This window comes from Capsicum annuum, chromosome 3 (genome assembly GCF_002878395.1).
Source record: "Capsicum annuum cultivar UCD-10X-F1 chromosome 3, UCD10Xv1.1, whole genome shotgun sequence".
NCBI classification, from domain to species: Eukaryota; Viridiplantae; Streptophyta; class Magnoliopsida; order Solanales; family Solanaceae; genus Capsicum; species Capsicum annuum.
In genome coordinates this window covers 201,781,580-201,801,558 of record NC_061113.1, presented here as the reverse complement: position 1 = coordinate 201,801,558, position 19,979 = coordinate 201,781,580, and the positions used below count along the sequence as shown (strand labels likewise).

The 19,979-nt window shown below is 34.1% G+C and overlaps 1 protein-coding gene across 3 annotated transcripts in view; it reads right to left on the bottom strand.

Moving 5' to 3' along the window:
• Nucleotides 1-678: 678 nt before the first annotated feature.
• Nucleotides 679-19,979, bottom strand: part of LOC107863358 (MADS-box protein AGL42) — a 47,049-nt gene continuing 27,748 nt past the window's right edge. For all 3 annotated transcript variants that reach the window (XM_016709242.2, XM_047408587.1, XM_016709243.2), the window contains exons 4-8: nucleotides 2,160-2,221; nucleotides 1,978-2,077; nucleotides 1,696-1,737; nucleotides 1,545-1,586; nucleotides 679-1,068 (exon numbers count right to left, since the gene is read on the bottom strand). In XM_016709242.2, coding sequence (XP_016564728.2) covers nucleotides 901-1,068; nucleotides 1,545-1,586; nucleotides 1,696-1,737; nucleotides 1,978-2,077; nucleotides 2,160-2,221 — 414 coding nt within the window. In that variant the 3' untranslated portion in view covers nucleotides 679-900. The remainder of the gene's footprint in view (nucleotides 1,069-1,544; nucleotides 1,587-1,695; nucleotides 1,738-1,977; nucleotides 2,078-2,159; nucleotides 2,222-19,979) is intronic.

Here is a 19,979-nt window from a genome sequence, read left to right as displayed (position 1 = left end):
AGATTTATGTAATTAGTTTGAAATTTGTGTAAATACTTTACCAAATTGGTATTTAATGTAATAAGGTAACTTTAGTTTGTGTATATATGTAAATTTTAGTATAAGTAGTGTATTCCATACTAATTAAAATAAGAAATTATCAATTTAAAAATTATTATTATTATTATTATTATTATTATTATTATTATTATTATTATTATATAAAGTGAGATTATATAAGTTAATTAATTTTTCTTATAGCCGCAGAAAATTTCACTATTTTTATAATATTAAAATGCACCTACATTAAATATTCATAAATATTTGACTATGAATTCAGTTATTATTGAATATTAACCTGAAGCTCACTACAAAAATCAATGAGTTTTAAATTTTAAACAAAGGCGGATCCAAAATTTCAAACTTCTGGTTTCCAATAAAAAAACAGGGGCTAAAAAGAATTAAATAAAAAAAAAAATAAGCACCTCCATAGGAAATCAAACCCACGTTCAACTACCCAAGAGACACGCTGCTAAGAGGTTCCTTTCCTACCACTGAACCATTCCTTGATTTATTTGCGTTCTCACCTGTTAATATTTATAGGTTTCAAAAAAATTTCTCATCTAATTATAAGCAAGACAATTGAATTGTTTGAATGTAATGAAAGGAAGCATATGATACTCAAATCAAGCTTCCATGTGACAGTTCAGGAAATGTACACTTGACTAAACAACAAAAGGTTACAAAAAGAGTAGGGGCTCACATTACACTCTTATTGGAAGGTTTTATTTATTGAGTTTGCAACTCTTTATGCTTGTAAATAATTGAGCAATGCTAACTACTTAATCTAAATTACCGAGGAAAACCATAAAATATGTATGTAAAACGAAATATGAACAAGTCACATTGTCCAAATAACTGCTATGAGCAGCGCATTTGAGGAAGCCCAATAAACAATTCAGTCTCCACCTCCCAACTTTGTGTACTTTGGCTATAATTTCCTATTTCTTTTGCTTGAGCCGGTGGTGTTGGTGGTGCGGCAGGTACTGGTACAGGTGCAGGTGCTAGCAGCATTGGCATAAGTCCAAACTGAATTGAGAAATAATTTTTCGTATGTGAAAAAGATAAGACCATAAATGCAACTATTAGCACATATATTATATACAAAAAAAAGTTTGATCTATGACTATTTGATATTTATAAGAAATTAATATTGAAGCATTATTTTAAAATGTATAAAAGAATTGAATGGGATGATCAAAAATTACTATTCACATCAATTTTGTGAACAATGTGCCTATTTGATTGAGCTCAAAGTTTAAAAAAGAGCGTTGAAATTTATAATCTTAAACATATTATGATCACGTTTGTAACTACACTACTTTTGAAATTAGTGTTATTATAGGCGCTATAACACTTGCATGTGTGGCTCAATAATTTCTGATGAAATGTTTAAATTAAATTATTTTTAATCTTAGAAAGGGGATCATTCTTTTTAATTAAATAGGAAATGAATTCACATTATATTAATTATTTAATTAAATAGAAAATATCAGAGAGTTCACCTTTTCACGTAAACTTGCATTTTCCTGGAGCAATAGCCTCTCCTGAATGGAGGAAAATGCATTTAGTTTAAAGAACAATTAACTATCCAATTAGCTAGAAAAAGCCCTAAAGTACATTTAATTTAATTTAATTAGTTGTTGATGGTCATACCCTGGCTTTTAGGCGTTCTATTTCATCTTCGAACAACTGAGCCTAGAAATTAAAATGACAAGAATTAACGATTACTGTCAAATCAGCTATATATATAAAACAAATTGGAGAATAATCCAAGTAAAATAGGAAGATATATTGGTACCTACCTATCATCATGACAATTTTCAGTAGCTTAGATGATTGGATATATAATCTTTCACCTTATTGGTAATGTTCGATTCCCACCTTATAATCCCTTCCCAAATACCAATATTTTTAAAGAAAAGTAAGAATACTTGCCTTTCTAGCCCTGATATTTTTTAGGCTCCTCTGGAGCTGGCTGTCAATATCTTGTAATTCATCCATGGAACATGACCCTAATCCTTGGCCCATCAGCTTCCTGATCAAGGAATTCCCCAATTCAATTTTTTTTTTTAAAGTAAATAAGTAGTAGTAAATTGACAATTAATTAAGAGGAGAACCGTTTGGAAACTTCAAGGATCTCTATCTTCTTTGCCATGTTAGCTGTCTGATGCTTCAAGTGCTGCAAAAATGAAATTAAACAATGGCCATGATAATTATCTAAACCTCATCAGCGCCATTTGCACATGTAATTTCATACGTTCAAAATAAAATTTCAGCCAAATAGACAGTAGTGAGGCGAAACAAGGAATAAGTCAACACAATGTAACTAACTTAATAATTTGATTAGTCGGTGGTTTAAATATTCTAAACATTTGTCCTCATGGAAGAAGGTCTGGAAATCAACAGCCAAGCAGGCTAGTTAGATGGTGCAGAAAATTCTGAAATAGGAGCTATGTAAAAAAGATAGCCTCATGGAAGAAGACCTACAACACATCATCAGTTTTTTCTTATTAAAGAGGGTATATGATCTTAAAATGAGAGGAGAGGTTTCGAAGGTGCCACGAAGGAGATTCGTATGTTACAATTGTTGGGTTCAATTGGTGTGAGGAAAAGTGAGCACACTTAAAAGGAAAGTGTACTTACTAAACGAAAGTATATTTCTCCCATATTGGTGGGAGAAAGCAACTTTATTGTGTTCTTATTAACAAACACTCCTTTCAATGAATAGTAAGGTAAGAACCACGAGGTGTTTTGTGCTATCATTGTCATTACTAAATGATCAATTCTAGCAAAAAAGATTTTTTCTCCATAAACACCATGCAGAAACGCACCTCAAAAAGGACACAACCTTTCGAGGAAAAGACATACCTCTATTAGAAAAGGGGTGACTATTCGTTGTACGCCATGCAGAAACGCACCTCGAAAGGGACACAACCCTTCGAGAAAAAGAGACACCGTTTCGGAAAAAGGGTGACTGACTATTTTCGAAGTGATACACTCAACCATTGCTTCCTTTTCGAAGGGGCATTTGATGACTATAAATACCTGAGCTAACCATTGCTTCCTTTTCAAGGGACATTTAATGGCTATTAAATACCTAAATTTTTTTTTCTCAGGTAGTACGAAATTTTTCTTGCATTGAAAAAACACTCTTCTACTTCTAAAAACTCTGTGTGATCATCTGTCGTTGAATGTGTTCGAAGAATCAGAAGGTTTGAGGTACCACTACATTCTGATTGTGAGCCATTTTATCTTGGGAGGAAAAAGTTCGCAACCTTGGGTACTTGAGGGGAATTAATTCTTTAAGGACACTCCGTGAAATTGGAGGACTTGGTTCTATTTCGTCTTCATCTTGTTTCTTTAAATAACATACTTCTTTGATAGTTCTTGATGAACTTGAGTTGAAGGTGTTAAAAATTCCATAGGTGTTTTGAAATTGTCTTGAACAAAAATTGAACTGTTTATACAAACTTACAGATTGTGTACCTGAAACAACAATAATTATAGATTAACTGTCCACGAAAGATTGACTAGTCCAGTGGGGTGTTACCAGCACTCGGGAATGGAGTGAAATAGATAAATAGTCACTTTAAAGTTTAAACAGGAATGATAGTCATAATTTTAAAGCTATTAGCATTTACCCTCTTTTTTTTTTTGACACGGAAAAAGTTTTAACTAAAATATCGTCAATTAAAATATGGAATAACTCTAGCAAATGCTATTGAAATTCAAATGGTTAACAAGTAAAAACCCAAGGAAAACTTCGTGGGGTTCAAAACCATCCAACTGATTGTTGTTGGACCTGGAGGAAAATATGTGCTTTAACGGAGAGATACAAGCGGGGATATATGAAATGGATGGATAAAGGCCAACTAAAAGTACTCTATACAGAATGGACACCAACAGAGGAAAGGGAAGACGAAAACATAACAAAGGAGTAGGTGGGTATGGACTACTATCAACTCTCCTGAGCATAGTTTTATATGCTGGATATCAGCTCACAACAGGATACTCACAACGCAAAGGCTACACAAGTTTGAAGTAACAAATGATGCAGGCTGTGTACTGTGTGGAGGAGCTGAGAAGAATATGCCACACCTGTATTTTGGATGCCAATTATCAGCAATTGACAACATTATGACATGGATGAGATTGGGGATTCAAAACACTGAGTTATAGGGCCTATGAAGAAGGATGACAAGAGGATCAATGAAAAGAAATAAGAGAGTTCATCACACAGCAGCACTGGTGTATCACACATGGAGAGAAAGGAATGATGCTCTCTGGAACGACAAGGTCCCAAAGCCATGGAAGATCTGTGAACACATACAGTAGGAAGTACATATAAAAAGTGATGGCAAAAGGAGGAGGAACAAGGATATCAATGTAGGGAGGACATGGATTGAGAACTTATACCATGAATTTTACTGCTGGAGAGAAGTATGTTAATTTTATTGATGTGTGTGTATATATACAAGAGAGTACAAACCATAAGTAAAGAATCAAGTAATAAAGAATTGTAATCTTTTCCTAAATAGAAACCAAATCACTGATGAGATATTGATATATGAAAGATCAATCAGATATCCTAATATCAATAAAGAGATATTGCTACTATGCCCCGCAAGATGGTAGATCGGTCCGATCTACCAATCTTGAACCTTAGTGCTTCGAATGGAGCTTTTGCAAGCGGCTTGGTCAGAAGATCAGCTAGTTGGTCTTGGGATGAGACATAAGAAACACGTAGCAAAGCCTTGTTGGCAGAGATTTCGAACAAAATGACGATCAATCTCAATGTGCTTCATTTTGAAATGAAAAACTGGTTTAGCACACAAATAAGTCGCGCTAAGATTGTCACAGTAGATAACTGGTGGTTCCTTGAGATAAATAGATAACTCTTTAAGCAAATTACGGATTGTAGACACGTGATTTTTTATCCTCTCCGAATTTTAACTTATTTTTCGATATTAAATATTTATATTTCATTTTTAATAAATTTTAGTTAAAAATAAATAAATAAATAAAGTTATAATTTTAAATGTCTTATTTTTATTTTAAATAATACAAAAATTCAAAATATATTTTTCTTTTTAAATTTTAAATAAATAATCTAGTATTTTAGTACATCCTTAATTATATTTATTTTTTGAATATTTATAAAATTTAATTGTATTTTCTTAAAATATAAAAATTAATTAATTATTATTTTATTATTTTATTTATTCATTCATTTTAATTTATATTATTATTATTAATAATACAATTAATTAAAAAAAAATTACCAACCTCTTTCCTCCTTATCTGACTCCCCCTTAACTATTCCCCCAAATTTCTTTATTTAAGGAATCCCCTCACCTCAGGAGAGAACATACGTATTATTCTATAGTACCAGACACTGAAAAATATACACAGAGAAAAAAAAAACAGAGACAAGGCAGACAAAAAATTAGAGAAAAGGAGAAAAACATTGAAAAATAAAGACAACAAAAGGAAAAAGAAAAACGGAGAGAATACTTTGAATATTCTTGGGTTAGGGTTTGGATCTTGGTTCCTGTTGAATTTTCGGTGACATCGTTCATGTTTCTCTTTTAGTTAATTTATTATTCAGGTTTTTATCCAATTCCTGTACTTTTTATTTTATAAGTTCACTGTGAATCAAAGCATGAATGGTGTTATTAAGTGAATTTGTGTATTATTCAGTAGGCCGGATTGATTTCTTATGTGAGTTTTATTATCATGAATAGCAAGTTTAGTTATTTATTCAAGTCGAGGAAGTAAAGATAAGATATTAAATCCTTCATAAGTTTTAAATTTCATGAAATATATTGCTAAATAATCTAACGATTTCGACTTAAAATGGTTATTCTTAAGTTATGGGATCTGAATTAAATATTGAGAAAAGCTTGAAAAAAATCGGTACTTAGCAAGATAAACCGTCCAATATTTGTAGTCATGGCATTTTGTGCCAACCAATTTAAACTTCACTTTATACTGTTGTCGTCTATTTGGATAGTTGCTATTGTGTTGTATTATTACTGTTGTAGTTTGTTTGAATAATTATCATTTTAATACATTATTATTTTAAAAGTGTGTTTACTGTTGTAGTTTGCTTGCATAGTTGTTATTGTATTGTAATGTTATTCTAAAAGTGTCTTTGAAATATAGAAAAACGGCATTTTCATGATGAATTTCATTAGTGCTCAGGAAAAAAAAAATAAAAAAAATTGAATTTGTGATAAGAAAATTAATAAGAAATATTTGCATAGACATAAATTTTTTCTAACTAAAGTTAAAATAAAAGAAATTTCAAAGTTAATTTATTTTTGGTTATGAAGTATAACATTCTTTAATTTATTTATTTATTTTATTTTTTGCTATAAAAAATACTATTATTTTGTGACTAACTAAATAGAGAAGATGTGAGACAAAAAGATCTGGATTTTTCAAGAGATAAATCAATGCTTTTTTAACGTTAGGCTATTTTAAGTACGATTAAAATATCAGTATCAATTAAGAATGCGGCAAACGCATCTTTCCGAGATATTTTAAATTCAAGGATGCAATAATGCACCTTGATAAATATTTTTCTAAAATTAACTTTTCACCGATTTATTTAAATAAGATAATAGATAAATTTTAGATATTAATAATGAGCAAACTTAGGCCCTTAACATAATTTAGCAAAATAGTTTAAGTCAAGATAAGTCAATAACAGCTACCGTGCTAGAACCACGGGACTCAAGACGTGTCTCGTATCTTTCCCTCGGTTAACAGAATTTCTTAGCCGATCTTTTGTTTTCTCAAACCAAATGAAAGAGTCATTTTCTTTTGATTAGGGATTCAAAAAGGTGACTTGAAACACCATAACTCGATTTCAAATGGCGACTCTAAAAATAAATAAATCCCTATTCAAAACCATCACTTTAATTGGAAAAACCCTTCGAACGAAAAAAGGGTTGTAACATCTCTGGCGACTCTGCTAGAAAATAATATAAGAATTCGAGCTTTTAATATTGACTTATCCTTGCTTTAATTATTGTTGATATTGTGTTTGTTGACCTTATGTGCTACTTGTCGCTCATTTACTGCTTTGATATTGATTGAACTGTATTATAAATTGTCTTCTCTCGCGCACCCCCCCGAGTCTCTGAAATAGGATAGAAGGAATGCAACGTATGCATCCTACTTTCTTTTTGAGATAGCCGGAGTGTCAAGGCGCCCAGTGAAGTATTATAGTCACACAAGTTAGGCGGGGTTCGGATCGACTACGAAGGCAGAGTAGCACTGCTATAGAACAAGTTGTCCCTCCCTGACTTGAGTGTCCGCTTGGGTAAGCCAGTCTAGACACATATCCATATTTAGGCTAAACTTAGAAGAACTGAAACTCAGAATCTGATTATCCCTATTAAGTTCCGCTTTATTTGCATCATGTACATTTGACTTAGTGGGACTTGGCACAGGGGTCGGGTTTGTCTAGGACAGGTATTCCTCTTTTGACCAACATGTGCATCCTACGTGTTCTTTGACATTTATTTGAAAGGCTATTTGATTGTTGACAGACTTTTAGGTGACTTGATAAACTGCAAGAGAGTATATTGTCCTCAAATTTAATAAATTATTTTTTGAAGAAATTAAAAATTATATGCAGTCTTTTTTTAAAGGTCTTCATGAACTACGAGGTTCTAATTCTCATCTAATGAGATATGTAGGAAGCCCTTCTCAGGATACTGTAACACCCCGTACTTTAGGGCTAGAATCTAGACCGCCGTTCCTATGCGTATAGATCCGAACTAGATAATTCCTTATTAATATATGTGTGGTTATCAATCCTATAGTGTGGGAATATCTTTGAATATGAATTGAGGTTACAAAAATCCCCTAACTCTAAGACGAGTTGAAAACATTTCTAGCGATTAAGTTTCAGTGGACGTTTAAACTTGGGTCAACTTCTATTAACTATAACTTTTTGTATATATCGGGTTATAGGACCTACTATATATCAAATGAAAGGTCTTCAAAGTAGCTTTCCAACGATATCAATTTCGCCAAAATTTCATATTCGAGCAAAAAGTTACATCCATTTTCGTGAGAAAGGCAGTAGCTGCGCGTGATTAGCATGCGACGCATGCACCTAATTTTCAGGTTTTGTTTTCACCTTTTTAAGGGCAATTTGGACCTTTACCTCATCCAAGGTCTGTCCATAACATAAGATTCACCCCCCAAAAGGAGAATACACTCCATCATTCAATTTTTCCTCTCAAATTAAAACCCTAAATCCTTTCCCTCTAGATCAAGAATCAAGATCTTAAGTTCAAGACTCCAAGAAAAGGGTCAAGATCTAGGTTCCATCTATCAAGATCTAGGTTTCATCTTTCAACTCTTATAGTCTAAGGTACGTGGGGTTTATCCTAAAAACTATATGGGCTTGTAAACATTAGAGCATGATTTAAAGATTATTAAGTATGAATTTTAAAGGGGTTTTGGAATCTATATTTAAACTATGTATTCAGAATGTTTCAATGTTACTATTGTTTTGGTCTTGTGGTCTTTTCTCCTATAAATTAATTTACATGTATAGGTAGATGTATGAAAACTGAGATTTGAGATTTGTTTGAGAGCACAAATTATGAATTCCCTCTAGTGTATTGAATTAAAGTTTATGGTTTTGTCGAAAAAGAGTTGAAATGCATGTTTTATGATTTGAAAGTAGTTTTCTCAATGTCATAGTATTTGAACATGATTTAGAGATGATGAGAGGGTGTTTCTTGAGATATCTATGTTTTGTGTTAAAGAGAAAGAATTGCATGAAATTAAGAATTTTGACATGACCACCTTTGTTTATTAAATCGTTAATAAAGAGAATTGCCTGCATGGTTTCATATGAGTTTTAAAGAATGAGATTCTGGAAAAAATTGCTGATATGGTGGTCCTGAATTTCATAATTTGAGAATAGAGACATAATTTTCTATAAATGGCTCAGAGAATGTGACTTGCAAGTCAATGATATGACGATACCATGTAAATATATGCCACAACAGAACTAGAGTCTTTAGAGTTTGATTTTCAAAGATTGCATGTTGTAAAGAATTAAAAATAGGCTTAAAGAGGGTTAGGTGGTTACTCGAAGAGGGCACGAGTCAATCGACTCATAGCCTAAAATCGTGTTTTGCCGATACGGGTATGTTACCTTTGTACGCTGGCGACGGTCTTGTGGCGTAGTAGAGATTCAGAGACTCTGACCCTTGCGGTAAACTTGGGTTGGGGGCTTGGCTGCCGAGTTAAGAGCAGATTCCATATAGCCCATGGAATTACAGAATTGTAGGGTATACCACCTAATGCAGAAGTAAAACAAAGAGTATGTCATAGAGTTCAGATGGTTTTATAGAGTCTTTTAACCACGCCCATGTGACTTTTACTATGTGACATATTTATGAACTGTTTTTAAATTGCTCTCATATATGTTGAATATCAAATATTATTTTAGGTTTGCTCTGCGTACCAGTACAACTGTATTGACCCCCTACCTCTCAGGGTCTGAGGCTCAATCTAGCGGTCCGGCTAAGCAGTAGATCTTTCCAGACAGAAATGCAGAGTTCAGTTGGTGAGCCTTCTATGTTTCAGAAGGCCTGTTTAAATTTCAGACATTTATTTATGGTTTTGGTCTACTGGGGGTCTTGTCCCAATTTTCAAACATCTTTGTTTCATATGTAGTAGAGGTTTCGCAGACGGAGTCCGATATTATTTTAGATGTTGAATTGCAATCTTTAACATTTTGTTGATTTCAGAGCATGACCACGATCCCATACTCAGTTATATTTCCGTATTTCTTTTCTGTATATGAATGGTGTATGTGATTACAAGTTAGACGGGTGTCTGGGCCTTCATGGTTCGGATTGCTCGTCACGGCCAGGGCCTCGGTTCGGGTCGTGACAGATACGACCTTATCTTTTGAAAAATTATTCATAGATTTATTGGGGAATATTTTGAAAATATGATTACTTTCATAATTATTTTTTTAATTCTTAAGTCCAATTTTTATATATATCTTAATAGCCCTGAATCTTTAGGGATCATGAGGCTAAGTTTTTTTACAAAATAAAAAATACATATAAATCTTAACAGCCCTGAACCGTTAGGGGTCTTTGAGGCTTAGTTTTGTACCACATATATTTCAAGAACTACGTACAACTGATTCTCACATTGATGAGATACGTAGGCAGTCCTTCATGGATTCGGTGATTTTAAAGAAAAAATATATTTGTGTTTCCTTCTAAACAAATAAAGAAGAGAGTTTTTTTTATCGGTATATAAAAATAAACTAATTTGTTTTCAAAAACAAATGTGTTTTTATCATTATTAATAATTCAAAAAAATAAAAAATCTTTCTCATTCTCAAATTAAAAGAAAATTGTGTTTCTTCATATCTCCGACTTCAAGAACTACGCACACCTGATTCTCACATCGATGAGATATGTAGGTAGTCCTTCATGGATTCAGTGATTTTAAAGAAAAAATATATTTGTGTTTCCTTCTAAACAAATAAAGAAACGAGTTTTTTGATCTGTATATAAAAATAAATTAATTTATTTTTGAAAAAAAATGTGTTTTTATCATTATTAATAAATTCAAAAAAATAAAAAATCTTTCTCATTTCTCAAATTAAAAGAAAAATGTGTCTTCATATCTCTAGTTTCATGAACTACGCACACCTGATTCTCATCTTAATGAGATACGTAGCAATCTTTCATGGATTCGGTGGTTTTACAAAAATTGAACTTTGACACATTAGTTTTCTCCAAAATCAAAATAGTATTAAGGTGGTTAGTTTGTAGCTAAGTTGGCTTCTCATCCATGCAACAGAGGTTTAAAGAAAAAAGAAAGATGACCTGCAAAGAAGGTGTGGGGTCTGACAGTGAGGAAGAGCAAAATCAACTAGAATTAGCATCAATGGAAGAAAATAAGTTATTGAAACAACGAATAGTGAACATATACCAAGCTTGGTCGAATGGACAAGCCCAGCCTTCCTCAATCCCTGGATTTTCTAATGTGAATGATCTAAATTCCTCTCAAAGCTCAAACTGGCGATCCATTTTACCCACCTTCATTCAGCCCATATGCTAATGTGTCTGGCGCTGCTGGTAATTCTACCATGCCCCCACCAAATCCATCTGTCACAAACATCCCGCTTTTCATTCCTGTAGCACCAGCTACTGCGGGTCCTCAATTGACAGTACAAAAGAATATGGGTGAACCAAGTCATGATCAATTGTATCCTCCTGAAATGACTTTCAAACCCCAAAATCCACATTATCATGCTCATCAACACGATTCTCCTATCGTGATTGAGAAGATTGTTAAAAGTGAAGAACAGGAAGAGATGGCCAAGAAAGTGAGAAGCTTAAGAGCAGAGTATGAGAAATATGCAAGAATTAAGGGGACCAAAAAAGTGTTTCATACAAACATTTATGTATGTTTCCTGACGTTCATTTGTCGCTAGGGTTCAAAATGCCAAAGTTTGACAAGTACGAAGGGTACGGTGATCCAGTGACACATTTGAGGCGCTATTGTAACCAATTAAGAGGGCCGGAGGTAAAGAAGAATTACTTATGGCTTATTTCGGTGAGAGCCTTTCGAGTTTAGCCTTAGAGTGGTTTGTGGATCAGGAGATCGACAAGTGGAGTACTTGGGATGACTTGGCTAACGAATTCGTGCAACAATTTCAATACAATGTGGAGTTGATTCCTGATGAGAAATCCCTGACTAATATGAAGAAGAAGAAGAACAATGAAAGTTTCAGGAAGTATGCGATTAGATGGCGTGAACAAGCTGCTAGGGTGAAACCGCCAATGAAAGAAAGCAAGATAGTGAAGGTGTTTATTGAAGCGCAGAATGAAACATACTATCAATACTTGTTACCTGCATTAGGCAAGCCATTTATTGAGGTCCTCCGAATGGGAGAGATGATAGAGGATGGAATTAAGACTGGTCACATTGTGAGTTTTGCAATATTAAAAGTGACTACTCAAGCAATTTAGAACGGTTCAGGAAACGTTGGAGGGAAGAAGAATGAGGAGGATGTAGCTGCAAAATTCACAAACATAACAAAGACCTTCCAGGCCCAATTTTTTATCCAAGCCAAACAATGAAATGAGGCATAAGTCGAGAGATAACTTCACACCAATTGGAGAGTCGTATGCCAGTTTATTTCAGAGATTGGTACAGGAGGGCATAATCACTCCTCTTCTTGGGCACACTCTTAATCCGCATTCAAGAAATTTTTATCCTAATATACGATGTGCATATCATTTTGATACCCAGGGTCATAGTATTGAAGATTGTAGAGATTTGAAAAGAGAAATTGAAAAGAAAATTCAAGATAGATCAATTATGGTGCAGAACAATGATAGTGAGGAAAGCATTAGTCATGCTGATATGCAAACCAGTGGCTAAGATGTCAAGCTCAACAATTAAGAAGTCACTTCTCTCCCTACTAGGATGGATGTTTGGTAGTTTATTTTATTTTCTTTTCTGTTATTCGACTTATTTCAGGGTTGTAGTTCGGGGTCTATCTTGTTTTGTCCCTTTTTTGTTTATGTTCAAACCCTTCTATCTCTTATTTCAACTAAATGGAGTGTCATTTTTCCCTTTGTATTTTAAATATGTGTTGTTTATGTGTTTTCTTTACACAATACATTTTATGTTGGTTCTAGTGATATGACATGCCTGCAAAATTTCAATCAGATCTTAAAGTCCAGTTTTAAGAATAAACATTAAATCAGAAAGCTAAAGTTAGAAAAAGAAAGCATCTGAGAAAATAAGTAATTAAAGTGTTGAGGTGTTTGGGGACATAGTTACAACCTCACTTGAATATATTGAGGCAATCACTTTATGAATAAAAATGATTTTGTCTTCAGTGAAAAGGTCCATCTCAAATATTTTGAATGAGATCAATCAGAGGATATATAGTTTCCACAGTCAGGAGAAGCAAAAGAAAGTTAGCTCAAAAAATAAAGGCATGAGTTATCTATTGTGAGAGAAGTACAACACATGTAGACCTGTATGTTTCATGTGCATGAGAAGCAGTGATATATGTGCTCAGTCAAAATTAATAGTGAAAAAAATGTGTGATTTTTATGTTCACTCTCAGATTGCATCTTAAGTACTTGCGTTTTTAAAAATTGATATGACAAAGGCATTTCATTCTGCTATCCAAATGTTGTGTCATCCTTTGTTATCCCTTTGAGCTTTAATTTTATTTTCTTTCATGCATCTCTTTAGGAATCAAAATAGTCTGAAAAAAAAAAGAAAAAAAAAGTGTCAAGAAAGAGATATAGTCGAAGAAGTGCCAAAAAAAATAGAGTCAACAAAGAAAAAAATTTGTGTCTCTCTCTCTCAAAAATAAAAGAAAATGAAAAGCCAAGAAAAAGAAAAAAAGAGCCAAGGTTAGAGAAAAATCAAGCAAAAGAATAAAATGCCTGAACTACGTTTGACCTGATTCTTGCTATGATAAGATACGTAAGCTGCCCTACTCCGAGGTTCGGTCTAACCAAAAGAAAATTCAAATTACCCAGAATGAAATGAAACTGGGGCAAAAGTTTATTTCCTTAAAAGAGTCGATTCCCAAAGTTGTATGCTTCACCCAATGTTATGTAAATTTTTAAGCCTCATGCTGTTTTTACTTTCTGACCCTTTCCAAAAGCCAAGTTACAATCAAAAAATGACTTTCAGACCAATCTTTGAGAATGTCAAGGCTAAACATGTTATGGGTGCATGATATTTCATATTTTGGGTGTTATTTCCTTAAAAAAAATGATGATGAATAAAAATGAAAATGAGAGTCTTTGGTGAAAACCCTCTTGGGCATTATAAGACGATAGTGAGTTGTGAGAAAATAAAATGAGTGTCTTATTGATGAAAATCCGCACGGGCATCGTAAGACGATTGTGAGTTGAAAAAATGAGAATAAGAGAGTCTCATTGGTGAAAATTCTCACAAACACTATAGGGCAATGGTGCTGAGAGAAAATGAGAAAGGCTTGTTGGCGAAAACCCTTCAAGATGTCACTAGTTGAATGGGATCTATAAGTGCAATTAACCAAAGGAACAACTCAGTTTCAGGGCCATTAACTCAACAACAATTGGTGAAAAGTTTGGATGAAAAGATCAGGCGGCTTAATTCAAAAATGCATGGCATAATCATTAGAGTTGACTGTCATTTTTAGATGAATTTTTCATTTCTTTGTTTCAAATGGTGACATTAATTTTTCTTTTATTTTTTCTTTACATCTTTGTTTTCTTGAGTCAGTTATTCAAAAAAAAATCATTATTGTCCTTTTCTCATGTCTTCGAGTCGAGTCCGTGTCATAACAAGTGATAAAAGATTTCAAAACTGGCTACCAATTTCTTTAATTACACAAAGCAAGATAAAAAGCCAACACATGAAAGCGACATGATTATGAGCGGAAATAAGGCATGCAGAAAGTTTTACCAACAGATGAGTCTGGGAGCTCATGGAAATACCAAGGTTCGAAGGGTTTATTTAAGGAGCATGGCAAAGTAGAGATACTGTGTTTGTTTCAGAGTCACTTCTAATAATCTGAGGTTGGGTCAATGATGCAGCAAGGCGATCACAGATGCTAATGGTTGGAAGCAAGGTTAAATGCGACGAGGGCAAGAGTGATTGACATGAAAGCTAAAGCCACAAATCTGCCACCGTATTTTTGAACTCACAAATTTTCTTTGATGAAACAGGAAACATGTTACCTTCAAATCAAGGACTTCAGAGCATAAATATCAAGGGCTGCAATGCCTCATTTCCACAAATGCAGAAAGCATTGTTGCTGCACAGGTTTGATAATCAAATTATAGTAAAATTCATCATCCTCTATCCCTAGGAGGCATACTTATTAATCCAGGTATTTTAGTTTTCAATTGTTAGGCGATATACTTCTTAAATTGAACCTTGATTCCTATAAAACGTACCTTTTAGTCCAGTCATTCCCCTTAATTCCTATAAGACGAACCTTTTAGTCGAGTCATTCCCTTGATTCCTATAAGACGTACCTTTTAGTCGAGTCATTTCCTTGATTCCTATAAGACGTACCTTTTAGTCGAGCCATTCCCTTGATTCCTATAAGACGTACCTTTTAGTCGAGTCATTCCCCTTGATTCCTATAAGACGTACCTCTTAGTCGAGTCATTCTCTTTGATTCCTAGAAGAAATACCTCCTGGTGAGTCAATCCCCTTGATTCCTAGAAGATGTACTTCCTGGTCGAGTCATCTCCTTTGATTCCTAGAAGATGTACTTCTTAGTCGAGTCATTCCTCTTGATTCTTAGAAAATGTACTTTCTAGTCAAGTCATTCCCTTTGACTTCTAGAAAATACACTTTCTAGTCGAATCATTCCAATTAACCCATAGAAGATGCATTTCTTTGTTTGGGGTTTTCAAGTAGTTATGATGTGACTTTCAAAAAAGTTCTCTGAAGATAAATTGGGGTAAAAATTTAATTGCTGTTGTTTGGAACTTTATTTTCCAGAAAATGGAATCTCTTTATAATAATCTTTGCTTGGAATAATTTTCATTTTAGTTTTGATGTGATTTCAAGAGCCCGCCTGAAGAACAGGGTGAAGAAAAAGTAAATACAGAAGCCCGCCTGAAGAACAGAGTGAAGAAAAACTAAGTCCAGGAGCCCACCTGAAGAACAGGGGGAAGAAAAAGGAAGTCCAGGAGCCCGCCTGAAGAACAGGATGAAAAAAAGTAAGTCCCGGAGCCCTCCTGAAGAACAGAATGAAGAAAAAGAAAGTCCAGAACCCCGCCTAAAGAACAGGGTAAAGAAAAAGTAATTCCAGAAAACCGCCTGAAGGACAGGGTGAAGAAAAAGTAAGTCCAGGAGTCCGCCTAAAGAACAATGAGAAGAAAAAAGAAGTCCAGGGGCCCGTCTGAAGAACAGGATGAAGATGAAGTAATTCCAAGAGCCAGCCTAAAGAACAAAGTGAAGAAAAAAAATGTTCAGGAGCCCGCCTGAAAAACAGGATGAAGAAAAAGTAAGTCTAAGAGCCTGCTTGAAGAACAGGGTGTAGAAAAAGTAAGTCCAGGAGCCCACCTGAAGAATAGGGTGAATATTATCAGTAGCAAGTCAGGAGCCCGACTGAAGAATAGGATGAATTTTCAAGTTCAAGTCAAGATTTCAGAAAAGCTGAATAAGTAGGATCTTTCACTTGTATTTTTCAATTTTGATTTTTTTTATTCATATGGATATAAAAGCAAAAATCATGAACCGAAAACTCGACGGAACCTCATTCGACGTCTAACTCGTTCTCTCACTATTTTACCATTGAACTACACATGACCTGATTCCTTTATAACCTGAGATATATAGGCGGTCCAAAATCAGGACTCGTTCACATCTTTCTTTTATTTTATCCTCACTTTTTGAATAAATGGAGGATCAAAAATCATATCTTATCTACTTCTTTGTATGAAAACTCTCTAAGATTCCACACAAAGAGGGGCAAAATGTAGACACGTGATTTTTTATCCTCTCCGAATTTTAACCTATTTTTGATATTTAATATTTATATTTGATCCGATATTATTTTAATTCTTATTTCATTTTTAATAATTTTTTAGTTATAAATAAATAAATAAATCTTAAATAAATAAATAAAGTTACATTTTGAAATGTTTTATTTTTATTTTTATTTTAACTAATACAAAAATTCAAAATATATTTTTCTTTTTAAATTTAAAATAAATGAGCTAGTATTTTTCGTACATCCTTAATTATATTTATTTTTTGAATATTTGTAAACTTTTATTGTATTTTCTTAAAATATAAAAATTAATTAGTTATTATTATTTTATTATTCTTTTTATTATATAAAAACAAGGATGACATTTAGAGTTGCAACAATTATAGCGGTATCAAGCTGTTGAGTCATACTATGAAGATTTGGGAGAGGGTGGTTGAGCGAAGATTGAGGAGGATCGTGTCCATTTTGGAGAATTAGTTTGGTTTTATGCCTGGTCGCTTGACGACAGAGGCAATCCACCTGGTGAGGAGATTGGTGGAGCAGTATAGGGAAAGAGAAGAATTTGCACATAGTGTTCATCGACCTGGAGAAAGCGTATGACAAAGTCTCTAGGGAGGTTCTTTAGAGATGCTTAGAGGTGAGAGGGGTCCCGGTGGCTTACATTAGAGCTATTAAGGACATGTACGATGGAGGGAAGACTGGTGATAACGGCGGGAGGGGATTCAGAACATTTTTCAGTCGAGACAGGGTTGCATCAAGGTTCGACTCTTAGTCCGTTACTGTTTGTATTGGTGATGGATATGTTGACACAGAGTATTCAAGGGGAGGTGCCTTGGTGTATGCTGTTTGCGGATGATGTCGTGTTATTAATGAGACGCGGGGGGTGTATGAATGACAAATTGGAGGTTTGGAGGCAAACCCTTGAATCTAAGGGGTTCAGGTTGAGTAGGTCCAAGATGGAGTATATGGAATGCAAGTTTAGTGACTTGAGGCAGGAGAACGATGTAGTGGTGAGGTTGAATTCCCAGGATGTCTGTAAGAGGGATAGTTTCAAGTATCTTGGGTCTATGATTCAGGGGAACGGCGAGATTAATGAGGATATCTCTAACCGTATTGGAGCAGGTTGGATGAAGTGGAGGCTCACCTTGCGAATGTTGTGTGATAAGAAGGTGCCCATTAAGCTTAAAGGCAAATTCTACAGAGTGGCAGTCCGTCCAGCCATATTGTATGGAGCAAAATATTGGCCAATCAAGAACTCCCACATTCAAAAAGTGAAGGTGGCAGAAATAAGAATGTTCCGTTGGATGGGTGGACTTACTAGAGGGGATAAAGTTAGAAATGAGATTATTCGGGAGAAGGTGGGAGTGACTTCGGTGGAGGACAAGATGTGGGAAGAAAGGCAGAGATGGTTTGGGCATGTGATGAGGACCCCAGTTCGTAGGTGTGAGGGGCTAGCGTTGGATGGCTTCAGGAGAAGGAGAGGTAGACCAAAGAAATACTGGAGGAAAGTGATTAGACATGACATGAAGCAGCTTCAGCTTACTGAGGACAAAACCCCTAGATAAGAAGGTGTAGAGGTCGCAGATAAGGGTAGAAGGCTAGGATGAGTGTGTGGGTTGTAGCAAGTAGTTAGAAGAGCTCATGTATAGCAGGGTTAGCAATCCTAGGACTGTGTCCATAGGTAGGATCCCCTAGTCAGGAGGGTTGGGGTGGTGGGTGCCTTTGGTCTGTTAGTGTATGTTACCACTAGGTGGTTGTCCTTTTCTTATCATGTATTTCATATTGCTCTTATTTATCTTATTTCATAATGCTCTGATTTCTATTGTATTATGTCTTATTCCTTATTTATGTTATGCCATACATTCTGCTTCATGTTTCATTGCGCTCTTGTTTACTATTCGCTATCTTAAACTGGGGTCTATCGAAAACAGCCTCTACTTCTTCGAAGGTAGCGGTATAGATTGCGTACATTTTACCCTCCCCAAATCTCACTTTATGGGAATACACTAGGTTCGTTGTTGTTGTATTATTTTATTATTTTATTTTTATTATTATTATTATTATTATTACGATTAATTTAAAAAAACCAAAATTTGAATGAGAAAATGGCCAAAAGCGCCCCCCCAACCTTTACCCGAAATCCCAACTACACACTTATAATAGGACCCTCCCCGAACTATTTTAAAGTGAATTATTACGCCCCCTCCCCCGCCCACCCCCTAGAAAACTGACAACCAGTCATTTGGAATGTGGTGTGATGCACGCACCAACAACCTTTTTATACATATTTTTTAATTTAAAATTATTTTTTATTCACTTTATTCTCCATTATTGTCACTTTTCATCATCTTTTCACCATTACTTTTCATCTCTTTTCCTTTACAAACTTAAATAATTTTTCAATGAACTTGAAGTGGAAAATAATGGACAATACCGAATTTGAAATTTCTAATAATTTTGTAGTCGAAAATAATAAACATTGAATTTGAAAATGGCCAAAAGCGCCCCCCCCCCCCAACCTTTACCCGAAATCCCAACTACACACTTATACTTTGCGGGGAGGGTCCTATGACCCCCCTGAACTATTTTAAAGTGAATTATTACGCCCCCTCCCCCGCCCACCCCCCAGAAAACTGACAACCAGTCATTTGGAATGTGGTGTGATGCACGCACCAACAACTTTTTTATACATGTTTTTTAATTTAAAATTATTTTTTATTCACTTTATTCTCCATTATTGTCACTTTTCATCATCTTTTCACCATTACTTTTCATCTCTTTTCCTTTACAAACTTAAATAATTTTTCAATGAACTTGAAGTGGAAAATAATGGACAATACCGAATTTGAAATTTCTAATAATTTTGTAGTCGAAAATAATAAACATTGAATTTGAAATTTCCTACAACCTTGAAGTGGAAAACAATGAACAATATCATTATTAAATTTCTGACGATCTTAAATTTGAAAACAACGAACAACACCAATTTCAAAATTTTTGATGACCTTGAAGCCAAAAAAAATGAACAATACCGAATTTAAAATTTTCGATGACCTTAAAGTCGAAAATAATAGAGAAATTTTGAAATTTTCGATAACCTTGAAGTCGGAAACAATGGGCAATACTCATTTTAAAATTTACAACGACCTTGAAGTCGGAAATAATGGCCAATATCGCTTTTGAAAATCACGACTATCTTGAAGTCGGAAATAATAAACGACATCGAATTTAAAATTTTCGACAACCTTGAAGTCGAAAATAATGAACAATATCAATTATTAAATTTTCGACGATATTAAATTCGAAAACAACGAACAATATCAATTTCAAAATTTTATTATTATTATTATTATTACGATTAATTTAAAATAAATCAAAATTTGAAAAAAAAATGACTAAAAGC